The 13,738-nt window shown below is 44.4% G+C and overlaps 1 protein-coding gene across 11 annotated transcripts; it reads right to left on the bottom strand.

Annotated features, from left to right (window-relative positions):
* Positions 1 to 3: 3 nt before the first annotated feature.
* On the bottom strand, positions 4 to 13,578 carry git2a (G protein-coupled receptor kinase interacting ArfGAP 2a). 11 transcript variants are annotated; one of them, XR_013451978.1, is made up of 21 exons: positions 13,164 to 13,578; positions 10,597 to 10,730; positions 10,225 to 10,337; positions 9,973 to 10,078; positions 9,797 to 9,883; positions 9,568 to 9,698; positions 9,354 to 9,448; positions 9,036 to 9,081; positions 8,548 to 8,599; positions 8,383 to 8,455; positions 7,614 to 7,711; positions 7,406 to 7,517; positions 7,165 to 7,307; positions 6,903 to 7,052; positions 5,057 to 5,305; positions 4,154 to 4,243; positions 2,747 to 2,829; positions 2,430 to 2,621; positions 1,726 to 2,165; positions 1,540 to 1,603; positions 4 to 1,247 (listed from the first exon to the last, which is right to left on the bottom strand). XR_013451978.1 is itself a non-coding variant. In XM_078086692.1 (21 exons), the coding sequence occupies exons 1-20, from the start codon at positions 13,213 to 13,215 to the stop codon at positions 1,566 to 1,568; spliced, it is 2,199 nt and encodes a 732-aa protein (XP_077942818.1). In that variant the 5' UTR covers positions 13,216 to 13,578; the 3' UTR covers positions 4 to 1,247; positions 1,540 to 1,565. The 11 variants fall into 11 exon arrangements, 10 of the variants coding, with proteins under 10 accessions (XP_077942818.1, XP_040052397.1, XP_077942817.1 ...); XM_078086692.1 differs by having other exon boundaries at positions 2,011 to 2,165; XM_040196463.2 differs by having other exon boundaries at positions 2,040 to 2,165.
* Positions 13,579 to 13,738: the final 160 nt, after the last annotated feature.

Genomic DNA, 13,738 nt, shown 5'->3' with positions numbered 1-13,738 from the left:
CAATTTCTGTGTTTTTTTTTAATCAAAATTAAACCAAATGAATGCAACATCTGGCAAACAGACTGTATTTATAAATTAAGTTTATTTAGAAAATAATTACTTTTCCAAAGTGCAACCTAGTAGCTGCATAACATAGATCCCTGCACTCCGGTCACATACAGAGTGGCATTACCATGATCAGTTCTCAAGATGATGATGAACTCTGAAATACTTGAACGTTGAGTTGCACAAATATTCGGGACGTCACGACTTCTATCCAATTTGTTGCACATTAAATACGACTAGCAGCAATGGAACGTAGCACAGAAAACGAGGACATACATGAAGTATGTCTATTCGCACTAAATACCTTGGAACATCACCAACACTGCAATGGCACACCGCACTGCAGAATACAGTGCAGTGTGAAGAAGCACACCAGATTACCTCAACTTAATACTACAACATGTTGGTGCTGCTGAAGAGTAGAACACAGCTACAATCTATGCATGAATGAAGTTTCAGACATATAATTGGTCAATTTGTATTTGTAGAATAAACATTAGAGCATGATGGTGCTTGTAGGCTGCTTTTAATGAGGAAGATCCTTTGACCACAAGAAGTTTCGCATTTAATAAAAGCAGAGCCGTGACTCGAGTGTGACTTTTTAGCATCCCTTTCTGGTTTGGACTGATGACATTAACCAATATGTGGATTTACTGTCCTGTGCTTAATCGCTTCTGACAATAACACGTATTAACATTATGAACTGTTTAATTATCAGTTCCAACTAAGTGTATAAACCATCGCAGTCCACAGGCTGCTTGAATTTACAACAGTTAATTTTATCTTAAGAGAAATTGCGCTCTTACAACAGCTCAGTAGAGCTGCTGACTTTTTACACTTAGATTTTGTCCAGGCTTGGATTTAAATATTTATTCATAAATTAATAAAACAATGCATGCATATACCACGAATACAAAAAAGCAAATCATTAAAAAATATATTCAAGAGGAAAACTGAGATGCTGACAGCTTTACAGCCCTGTAAGTGGGTTAGTTGGTATTCTCCTTTGTGGTGATAGTGACAAGCTGCTTGGCTGCCTTGGCGATGTCATAAGCACATTGGATGACCTGCTGGGTGACCAGCTGCATGTCCGGCCCTGGGCAGCCCTCGGAAGGCACCGCCTTCCTGCACTCACTCTGAAGCCGGTACGCACTGGCGGTCAACAAGCGCAGAGAGCTTCTCACAGTCTCCGAGCGCGGCTTCTGCAGGGGAACGTTAAAATATCTTAGTGCTGATGGGCAGAATTTGTCCTAAAGTAAAACGGATTTGTGCAAAGAGATAGTGATACAGAGAGGATCCCTTAAAAAACAAATTGAACTCTAACGGCTGAAACCTGGACAGAACCTCCTTTGGTTTGTCTACCGCGCTCGCTTTCCTCTTAACACACTAAGAACATACACATTTAGGTGACATTCAAGTGTAAAACTAAATGGCTGCCTGATTGTGACTGATCTGTTCCCTCAAGGCAAAATATCCACTAACTTGTGTCCATACCTTGGGAAAGAGGGCCGCCATTTCTGTTACGGCCACGTATATTCTTTCTGAACAGGGTATAAAGCTGCGAGGAAGAGAAGAGATTGAGTTTAACACATTGAACCCAGATACATACACAAATCTCAGAATGATTTAAGATAGTAACATGTCAATTAACCTAAAGCTTTTACATGCAGGTCTCTGTACCATTCTCACCACACCGTGCTTCATCATCTTCAACAGAACATGCTCTTTGTCGTGCACACATCTGCATTGTAAGTAGCGTCACAAAATGACGACTCCGCAGTAGAAACCACATCAACCAAAAAAAAAAAAAAAAAGGTCAGTTCCTGTCACCTACTTAAAAGCGAGTTACTGCACAATGCAACTTAACTTTGCATCAACTAACTGAAGCGAATTCGAGGTCAACGCGTTGCAGCAAAAGAGACGGGTTGTTAGCAGGTGTGAAGAGAGAGGGAAATAAAACTGTGCCTGGGAGGCAGGGACAGAGGCCAGAGTACCAGGAGGCGGGGTCAGGGGACCGCAGGCTGAGCGCATGGAGGGAAGGGGGGGCCTTCTCGGCCCAGGGCACCAGAGTGCTGAAACATCCCAGGCTGTGCCTGAGCCGCCGCACACCTTCGCACGGTCTGCTCGGAGGGGGAAGGGATGGGGGGGGGGGGGGGGGGGCGGCGTTCAGCGACACCAGAACGACAATGACAGCAAAAGCCGATGGGAAGTAGAGCAAAGTGGAAGAGAGACAATGAACAAACGAAAAAGGGGAAATGCTAGAAGATGAACCCAACTTAACATAACAGAATAAAGATGAATGTAAGAGGATCTTGGTGCTTAAAATGGAAGCAGGGAAGTAAACGACGATAAGAGATCCCTTTCTCTTGTGATTCTGCTCTGACCTGTCGTGTTTGTTCTCCTGAGCCGCCCGCAATAGCTCCTGGATATTCTTGGTGATCTGCTCGGTTTTGCGGATGACATCCTCTGTGCTGGGAAGCGTCGGGTCCGGCTCTGTCACCAGATCATCCATCTCTGGGATCGAATTGCCTTCCCCCAGCCAGCCACTGCTCCTCAGCCTCCCTCTCCTGCTCAGACTGCAGAGAGACATTCAGAAGACAGAAAACTCCCTCTTCGCTTTTACTACAGAAAGCTTAACAGCGCGTTAGCTAAAAAGAACTGTCCCATGGTCTTTCACCATCGTTTTGGGTGATGCTCTTACCCCGAATCATCCATCTCGAAGTCATTGAATGTGTTGTCGTAGTCACTTTCCGGCACGCTGCTTTGCTTCTCTAACTTTGAGGCCTGGAGGCAGAGAGGAGACAAAAAAATGCTAATATACCTCATGCCAAACGTCCCGTGCCGCCGACGATGTAACCGGGGACAGTTCTGGTGAAATCACATTTTCAACGCTGCTCCACAAAGAACAAAAACATATGTTGGAAAAGTACATGTTGCCGTATGTTGTATGTCAGATTGAGATGTAAAGAAGGACAAGCGATGCAGATGACTGGATGGATAAAGCCACTAGCTGTGCAGCAAGAGCACACAATCAATATAAAGCCTTCCAGACAGGGTTAGTAGGACACTTTAGGCAGAGTTCATAGTTCACTCACATCACTGGGACCCAATCATCAATGCTGACATGACCTCTCAGTCTTCAGCGACTATGATCATCAAATGTGACAAAATGTTGGAATATGGATGGATTCATAACAGCGATTAAAAAAACAGTCAAACTATAGTATAGCAACATGTTGCTAGAAACGAACGTGTCAGGAGGCCCCGTGCAGAGGGCCGCTGTTTGAGGCGAGTCAAGGTTCAGATGAGTTCGTAAGAGAAGAGGAGCGCCTCATCTCTTCACCAAACAGGCTTCACATTCATCCGTTCACAGCAACCATCCTCATGCAGACTCACCTCGTGTCCCTCAGCGACAAGAGACAAGCACACCGAAGCCTCACTGGGCCTTTTGTAACATGTCTTTAAATCCATGTAAAAGAATCCAAACAAAGTATAATAAAACTGCAAATGAAATGCAGCAAACTCAAGGTCGCCTCAGGAAATGCGACCAGCACATGTACATGTTTAGATAAAGCTTTGTTCTTAGACAGTTGTTTGAGTGTTGAACGGAAGAAGCGAGACCATGCCGTTAAGCTCACAGTGCTAAATAGCAGTTGGTTGAAGACGGTTAAAACATGACTTCTCTTCATAGTTAGAATGTTTAAAATCAAAAACAGGAGTTCGACAACCTAAAAGTTATCCAATTTAAATTTACTCAGTTTATGTTCTTTATTTTAGTTTTTTGTAAAAATGAAATAAACACCATTCTCAACTGTACAATGAATCCCTTTCAACATCATCTGCTGCACAGCTTGGTGGAGCAGAGAAAGCAAGCATTCAAATTAGCACGTGCTGCGTCACAGCTCTTTGCTCAGCGTTCAGCGTTCGGCCTTCGCAAAACCAAACAACTCCAGTTGTTTATCGGCGCTGTGAGGAGGATGCTGGTGAGGGGCGGCTCATGCAGCAGTGCATCGAGAGCAGAGGGAGATGAGGGAGGGATGGAAATGCCTCCGAGTGGATTGGATTTGCTGTGTCCACACATTGTGGGCCGAGTGAGGATGTACTTAACCTTTGGAGCACTTTCGTCCTTCGACCAAGACAGTGTGGATGGAAATGAGGGGAGGGATGAAGAGGTGGTCACAAAAGCGCCCCTTTCCGTCTAAAGACAGGGTTCAAATCACATTATAAGGACATCAAATTTCCTAAACTGAAATGGAACAAACGTGGATGGGATTAGATCATGTCATGTGGTCGCGTCAATCCAGTCCTTAATCCTAAAGTATTCATAGCAAATGGGCTTTGTGGAAATGAACATGACCATTACATTCAGGACTATTTTGAGGGTGACTTGAAGAAAAGAATCAATGCAACAATTAGTTTGTTGCTTTTACAGATTATCCTTCTGAACCACTTCCTTTCTGAGCTCTGTGTGCTGGAAGAATCGTGACCGAAGGGCCTGGGAGTTAATCCATGAGGAGAAAAGTACCAGAAAATGATGATTCACAAGACTAAATTTAACTGTAAATAGCTTGAATCGGAGAGAGAATCCAAACAGATGAGTAGAAGAAGAAGTGAGTTTGTGAAAGTATCATGCACTACAGAAACATTATTTGTATGGCAGTTTTAATGTTTCATCAACATAAAACACAGTACAAACCTTCAAAGTTGATCACAATAACAGCATCTCATTGCAGTTACAGCTATGGTTTTCTTTTCCTGACAAACACGCAGCGCTCCAGTAAAACAGCAGATAAATGGAGATGTAGACACTAACTGTGACTGCTTGTGTGAATGCATGACGTTGTGGTTTTGATGACTTGATGAGCTGCAAAAAAAACTACCCAGTGGCAAACAAGTGAAACCATTAAAAAAGAGCAGGCAGAGAGAAGGGTTTGCAGAGAAGGTGAAGACAGGAGGGAAACAGGGGCAGTGGAGAGGAAACGGCGGTGAGCAGGGAACGGGTCTTACTTACATGAGGCGGGTGGGGTTGCAGGGTGGGGATACCCTCCTCTGGGTAGGGACTGTCCCCTTTGGGGAGATAGGGCTTCAGGCCTGAGCCGGTCTCATACATAGACATGGGCCGACTGGCCTGCGCGGACTGCCGGCGTTTCGGGGCCGAGGGGCTGGAGGGGTCGGGGTAGTCTGAACCGCTCGGGGTCTGATAGATATTGGTGGGGACGTGCCGCCTGAGAGAGGTGTTCTCGGTTTGCAGAGATTGCAGCTGGAAGAGACGGTGGGCAACACACCAAGAGGTGCTCTCAGCAAAGCAAGCTGTGTTCCTCAAACTTTACAGCACAGCGTTTCAGGTTCAGCTCTTTTGCTCCTGAAGTCTTATGGTTTATGCTTTGACTGTCTAATACTGTTAGCATGCTTATAGTCATTTAATTCTGCCAAGGCTTTCGTTTGGCAGCAGGAACACACATTTAAATTATACCATAACTTTTGAATTTTGTTAATACTGTGATAAAAATGGTAAATATTTGAATAAAGCTCTCACAGAAATTTATCAAATTTCCCCAACGTACAAAACCTGAAGCTGCTTAGAAGAGAATGGCTTTAAAAAAAAGTGTGTATGTGTGTGTATGCCATCAAACTACTAAAAATCATAGGAAGGAGTTGATTTTTGATATGATGGACTTTCTCTTTGTCTAAAAAAAGAGAAAAAGCAAAGCAAGTGATAAGCAAGCAAAGGCTTGTTGCACAGGTAAGCAACACAGGTGCAGTTCAGGTGAAAGATATAGCCACAGTGCAGATGGATTAACTCCAGAATTATGAGGAGATACGACCTGGTGAACTGGTCAGAAAAGGAAGTAGTTTGCTTTTGGTATTACCTGTTTTGGTAACGGCTGCCATTCCATTTGGAGTTTTAAGATACAATATGTCATGACGAGCAACGTGTCCGGTTTTCTCCACCACATCTTCATCTGACTGTGTTCATTTAAGTGAATCTAATATGCGGCCTAATATCATGTCACCAAAGAACAACACAGGATGCTGCAGTGCTGTGTGTCCACTGCAGCGTCACAATGACCTTGAGTGTGCGACCAATCAGACAAACTATCGGCACGCTGCTTCCAAAGAGCCGGCTTAAAATAAGAAAATAAACCTCACTGATAGGGGTTGATTATAACACATTCTGAAACATAGTTCCATAGTCCATTAATCAAAATAGTTTGGTTTTTAGCTTATAGCAGGATACAGATTGCTTGGGTGAAAGCACATTGCACTTAATATTGCCATGTCAATGAATCAGCAGTTTGATATTTCTATGAAATGTGACCTCTTGCACAACAAATCAAACAATAAATTGTACCAAAAGGCTGTGACCGAAAACAACAGCTAAAAATCATCCAAAAACATTTTACAGAGAAAACACAGTTCATGGGATGAAGCAAGGCACACTCATACAATTTGAGTGAGTCACTATGAAACGGATTCAAAAACACTGTCAATTACTTCATGCTTTATCTTAAAACATGCTTGTTAGTACCATTAGAAAGCACAGATTTGTTTAAAAAGGCTAATAAAACTCTTTTAAACTAGAGAAAAGGTGCATTTCTTCTTCTGAAATCTAAAAAAAACAAACCAAAAAAAAAAAAAAAAAAGAATCTGTTTACAATCACGCTACGAAATCGAACATGCTGCCAAAACAGAGGGCGGACCAGCAGGGCGTCGCAGCAGCCTCATCTTGCGACACAGCGTTCCAATCGGGACAGCTTGATCACACTGGGCAGGAGAAGAGCTCCGCTGACCGCTGTGGCCCCCCCTCGGTCCGGCCCCCGGTGTTAGTGATCTTATTGGTGGAGCACGGGGGGTACCTTTTTCTGCATCAGCCTCAGCTCATCGCTCAGGTTGTTGTTGGCTTTCAAAAGGTGCTGGATCTTGGCTTCAGAAGCAGAGAGCGCCGTCTTCACCTCCATGTACTCATGGATAGTAATCGGCCCGTCGGAGAGCTCAGAGTCCTGGCTCTGTTGGACAGAGGGGTTAAAAGCAAAGCGGTGAAGGCACCTATAATGACAGTGAGAGGGAGTGAGAGACAAAGTCTGTCAGGGTTTGGACATTTGTGTGGTGCCTCCATACCTTTGTCCTGTCTCCGTGGCTCAAAGGGAGCTCGTGATCGGTGTCCTCATCAGACGCCACGCTGTCGTAGTCAGGCTGGTCGTTTTCCTGGCTGTCACTGCAAAGCCTGCCGCCCGCACTCCTCAGGATGAATTCAACGTTGTCTAGAAGGGGGGGACACGGGGTTGGAAGAGGCGATTTATGTCTGTGCTGCACTGGCGTCGGTAAGATCTCGGGAGTAACGTAACAATAAGATGCTGACCTTTGGGACTGGCGATGGAATTCCCTTGCTGTCTGCGCTTAGCATCACTCAATATGTCAATCACGAGAGTTGCAAATTCATGCGCATTAAATCTTGCCAGCTTCTGTCTTCCCTGAATAAGGAAAAACAAAGTCACATCAGCTGAAGTGGAATGTGTGGAGTGAGAAACAGTACGACATTTGCATGGGGGCTTGTGAAGCGCACTCGCCTGGTTTCGTGTTGACGAGTACTCCGGATTCACAGGAAGGAAAGGCACCACAGTCGTCTCCGTCACCAGAGTGCTGTGGTTCTGTGTAGCCAAACACACTACAAAGAATACGTCGGATTAGAGCGGGGAGCACAGCTGCAACGCTGGTACCGGTGGGCCCCGACTATTTTACTATAGTGCTGCGACGGATAACAACGTCTTGTTAGAGAATTTTCTTCATTGATTGCTGATAGGATGCAATTAGAATTTAGACAAAACGAAAACAATCACTAATTTGTTTAGATTACCAAACCGGCCCCCTGCCCCGCATCAATTATGATCAGTTATTACACCCAGAAATGCATTTTTGTGAACTGTTGCTATTTGCTTGATAACAGACTTAGCAACGAACAAAGAAGCTTTGGTCCTGTGCACCAGTCTCTTTAGACTTTATTCCAACTGTTCCTTTCAACTTCTGTGTGCACGCAACCCTGCAGTCTTATGCCCATTTAATGTGGATTAGCAGTGTTAACCTATGCAAAGAAAAGACAACTTAACATGACACGCACAAGCCTTCAATTTACAGCGACAATGAGATTCATTCATCACACAAGTAAGAATAACTCTGTGCGAGAATCGATCATGGATCTTCTCAAGACTTTTCTTATGACCTTTCCTTAGAACAAACCCAAGAAGAATCTTAAGAGGATACTCATGAGTGAGGCCCATTGTGAAGAGCTGCCAGTGCAAAGGTTTTCTCTGGATAAAAGGGAGCTTCTACTGAAGTTACCTGCATCGGTCTCTCGCCGGTCCACCTCATCGTACACATCCATGGCCAGCTCCTCGAATAAGTGATTACTGAGCTGAATGAAAAGAAGTAAATGGCACTCAAGTTAAGTTAAACTTAAGTGAGGAGAGAAAAAATACCTCAGTGAAACTCTACAAACACACTTACAGACTTGAGTTTCTTCTTTGCTGCTTTGGCCAGTTCTGATAAATCTAAACCGCTACAAACAAAGCACAGTTTCATAAACACAAGCTGGGGAACGGTGAGGTCAACAAGATGCCCCCTTCATTCTGAGTAACACTTACATGTTCCTTATCCATCGAGAGCAAAGTGAAAAAGGATCAAATGTGTCATTTAAATGGAAAAGGGTACTCTTGCTTGTTTTATAGTAGGTGTTCTGCTCGTTTTGAAAACATTATTTGCCGCAAATAGGGATTTTTGTGGAACGACAGCTACTTCACACGGTCGGCTTCCTTCAGCGCTGATAGTAGATGCTGCAGCGCTCTCAGCGGCGTGTCAGAACAGGCCTCAGAGCAAAATACAACCGTAAACAAGCACCAATACTGCTCACTATGCTGCCTCAAATCGAGGACACTTAGACACATCAAATCCATTAATATTAACATCCATCACACTTATAGCGTGTCTTTTCTTACCGGTCAGCCATTTGTGGAACAATGAAGTGCTGGCTGTTTTTATGATCTGAAAGGAACAACACGTACATTCTGGATGACTGCCAACTACCTCAGCAACACTCACGGGAAACATTATCCTTTCACATCATATTTAGTACACAAGTATGTAAGTAAATTATTCAAATATGAGCAGTTGTTTTTATCTGCTTGGAGTCCCGTACGTCTCATTTATTTCGTCAGTCTCATTGCAGAGGGTTAATTGCAAATGTATATTTCCCTCCATCCAAACATGAATGTATCATTTGCCTTTTTTTTCAATAAACATCTCTCAATGCATACCTGGCTTTCTCCCACACAGGTAGAACGCCAGGCGATCGGTTAGTTCATACTGAATCTCCACCAATCGATCGGCCAGGTCCTGGTGGCCAGCTTCCCTGCAAAGGCACATGTTCAAAAAAATTAATAATGTTCTGTGTTTGAATTATAAAAAAAAACATCTGGATGGGATTTCGCTGGTTTAGGTGAGTATTTCAAATGATTAGGAATAGCTAACCTCGCATAATCAATGGGAGTCTTGCCATTGCTGTCAAGGGCTCCAGGGTCTGCTCCATAAACAGTTAATAGCTCAGCCTGAGACACTTGTCCTGCCTTGGCAGCTACATGCAAGGGAGTGTTCCCTTTTTCCTTTAGGGGAACAGGACAAACCATTACGATCTAAAAGTCAACAGAAACGGAAATGCAGAGATAGAAATGGTGGTTCAATTACAGCAGATTAATCTTACGGGGTGAAAATAATTTGCTTGTGCCCCCAGTGACAGCAACCGTAAACAGGTCTCCAGATTCCCAGTGCGTACACTCGAATGAAGTTGCTGAAAAATGAAACAGACAGACAATTGTAATGGATGCAATGAAAAAGGTTTTCTCAGCCTGATCCCATTGAGCAGCCACCTCCCCCCACCTTGCTTAAATCCTTGGCGGTCGAGCTGTCGTCCTCCCGGCAAGGCATGCGGTGGACAAACGCCAGCATTTGATATTTGGCCCTAATGAACTCTGATTTGTTTGGACTTTGACATAAGACAGAAACATTCACACAGAGAAAAGAAAGAGCAATTAGTGAGTCAGTAGCACATTGACATATTAGACTCAACAGTATTTTTGGTTTCTTGAATTAACACCTGTGTTGACATGTTTTATAACAATAGTGACTCACTGCAGCTTGTCCTGAGGGTTGGCCTTGCGTTTCCCACTCATCACCGATGCAGGGTCCAGAAGAGAATGCTCCCATATTGAATTTGCGCCATTGCTGTATAATGTCTGAACCATCTAGGAGAAAATGTATTTTGTTTGTCCTCTATATTTGGACAAAATCAATACAGAGGTTGTCAACCGATTTATCCCAAGCAAAGGATAGGACATGGGAATTGGAAACTGCAGTAATAGATATCAAGTAATTGATACTCAAGGCAATTTTTGAGAGACATTTCATCCTTTCACACATTATGTATTCTGAAAAAACATTAAGACGTGCAGCCTCACAGAGGGGAATAGGAATATACACTTCTTCCTCTTGGGTTTTTTTTACCTGTAATTGCGTAGGAGGCCATGGTGTGTGCTTCAGGTGACGGACTTGGGAGCTGTGTCTACCCAGACTTCGATGAACACTGCAGCATTCATCGCAAATGAACACGCCCCTGTTAACGGAGGCCCAGCGAGGTTCTGAGAGGGAGGACACAACCGCAAAGTCAAACCCAGGATACTCGCAGGCATCCAATGGATGGACCATAACTGATTAGGATCCAATAGATGAACCATAACTGATTAGGAATGCCACTTAAGGAGTAGCTAATTGTACAATATGGTATTACCTGCTTTGATTTGCTCAGGTTTCATCTAAATTGAGTTAGAAATGCATCACAAGTCACGGCCGATCTTCACGCTTGGTAGTAGCACACAAATAAAGGACAAAGTCGTGGCACCCGGCTTCTCCTTTTAAGTTCCTCACTGAGTGCATCTGGCAAAACTCTTACTTATGCAGTTAAAAATATAATAAGATAGCTGCTTGAAGGGTAATACATCTAAAAACCACACTTAATACTAAAGAGTCCTGTGGGGATAAACCTAGTACAGCTAATTGTTCTGTGCCAAAGACCATTTTTGTAAAAAAAAAAGGTACATTATTAACAACACATAATTAGATGAGCTTTTGTGTTGTAGTCAATCGCACAAAGCTCAGAAGAGAACCAAATGTGCATTAAACCGTGGCTGACAATCGGCTCTAACAACACACCAGCTACATCTGCTTAGTTACATTTGCTAAAAACTACAGTCACGCTGCTAAACAATTTGGACTCTTTTTGTATATTGACATCTTCTTTAACATTGAATGGGGAAGTAAGAAGAAAGTCATGAGCATGCAGCATGTTGGGGGGGGGGGGTGGTGGTGGGGGGGGTGATGCTAAAAGCAGACCACAGGAAGCATTATTTTGGCTACGTACAAATATTTATCTACAACAACAATCTAGCTGAAAGGAAGACCTTTTCTAACACAAGCATTGTGGAACAAGGAAGTGAAGCAGCCGTATGTCGAAGCACCTCAAGCTCATTGTTGAGTAATAGAGCGACTTCCTCTTTCAAAACTTTGCAAAGAAACTAACCGAGAAAATACTTTCAATGTTTTTGCTGCTGCATATTCAGGAAATGCACAAGAGCAGAAGGGCACCGTCTCTCTTTCTTGGGGACCAAAATAAATGTTTACCTAACCTCAACCTACTCAGCACACTTCATCTAATACGAATGTCACACAGAGTCGTTCTATCCGCCGTTTACACACAGGCCTTTCATACATCTGAAGACCAAAAATACCCTAAATCATATGACACGCCGATAGCCGATGAACTGTTGAGCAGATTGTCTGTCTGGCACCGCGACGGGACGGCGAGGACTGCAAGTGTCTCAGCGGCAGCTGAGGTGCACGAGGAACAGCTGCAGGGGTTGCTGGTCAGATGCTGCTCGCCCGTGTTCAGCGTCCCCTCTTTTCTCTCCACCGCGACCCGCGCGCTGCCTCGGACGGGCCTCTTTTACCCCTTCCTCAACCGGTGTTACTAAATTTAATACCACATCTTGAAACTCTAAAAATATTCAAAGCCAACAACTGGTAACAGCCGTGAGGAAGGGAAACCCAGGCCAGCTGCTGACGGGACCCCAGGGGCCCAACTAGTCCCAACGTGACAGACACCTGAATACTCAGCATGCTTGTTCTTTTGTTTCTTCATTTTCATTGGGGGGGGGTGGGGGGGGGGAGAAGAGAATGTTTTTTATTGGTTGCCCGTTTCTAAAAAGCACATTTGCTCAAATCGCAGTGAATCGCAGTGAATTCACTCGGCATCCTGTTTTGCTTCCTGTGCCTGATGAACAACATCACGGTAATTTCAATATAAATGGGCCTCCTGGACGTACACACAATACAACTGGCCGGATACTGGTTGTGTAAAACCTTAAACCAATTCTGCTCTCATCCTTAATACTATTTACCACTACCAACAATGTTTCAGTATTAACAATGAAAATTGTTAACATGTTTTGAAGATCACACAATTGGTTAAAGTCAATAACACATTGACAATAAGGCTCCTCTTTTACTATAACTACTACTGTGTGTGCAGCACACAAAAGGCACAACACTACCCACCAACTTCCTAAGACGCAGTCATGGAGACCTGACAGAGAAGATTCATGCTGATCTAAAGATTTCATAAGGGTTTACGCTTCAAATGTGCGGTGGACTCGCCACGGACATCATTCGTACACGCGTATTGATTGACAACCGTGCAATTCCCTTTGAGCGCATTAGAAGCGGCTGCCTGATTATCAGAAGGAAGCCACGGAGGGTCGACAGCTGCTCCAGCTCTGATTCCAACGTCAGTGACCCGTCAACACCACCAACAAGTTGCCCCGACGGGGCAAAAGTCATCTTGCCTTACTTCTAATTCACTGGGAGGAAGAAGAAAGCAGCGTGCGCACGGCCGTGGTAATCTGATTTAGAATTGCGGGCGTTTGGCTTAATACCGTTACTCAATGGAGCAAGCGGCGCCCGCGGATCACGACTAAACGCCGCGTGCGTGTTGTTGTTGTTGTTGTTGTTTTGCTCACCTGGAACGTTGCAATCGGCGCAGAGCTCAGTGTTTCGCAGCCGCTTGGACATCCTTTACTCACTGGGGGGAAATGCCTTTTAAAACGAGGAGAGTATTACGTGAAGGGTTAACCATTGACTTCAGCGGAGGATGCCTTCCGCGTTAGCTTAGACCCAGCTAATTAAAATCAACCTCAACAACGACTTGCTTCTTCATTTAACTGTCGCTAGCCTTGTTTCGCCTGGGCTGGCGTTTGCGTTATTGCGTCCATTGTAACGTCATCCCGCGTTAGTAACGTCCAGTGCCGCTGCGTCTGCGAGTTAGCTGACTTAGCGCCACACGAGCTAACTAGTTAGCCCCGTTGCCCGTTCGGCAGTTTGCGATTGAGTGCTGGTCCACATCGGAGCTACGCGAGCCAGAGCATTCCCAACGGCAGCTGCGACATGACGCAGCAAGGAGCTATCATGTGCCCTGAGGCTTGTCTTACAGGAAATGCACTTCTCGGCGGCGCACCCGGTATAACGGGGTTTCTTTTCTCGTTCGCTTGTGTGAGGACATTCCAATCATAATTATGCTTGTTTTTAGCTCCAATAA

The sequence above is a fragment of the Gasterosteus aculeatus genome, chromosome 13 (assembly GCF_964276395.1).
Source record: "Gasterosteus aculeatus chromosome 13, fGasAcu3.hap1.1, whole genome shotgun sequence".
Classification (NCBI taxonomy): Eukaryota; Metazoa; Chordata; class Actinopteri; order Perciformes; family Gasterosteidae; genus Gasterosteus; species Gasterosteus aculeatus.
This window is presented reverse-complemented; position numbering and strand designations above follow the sequence as displayed.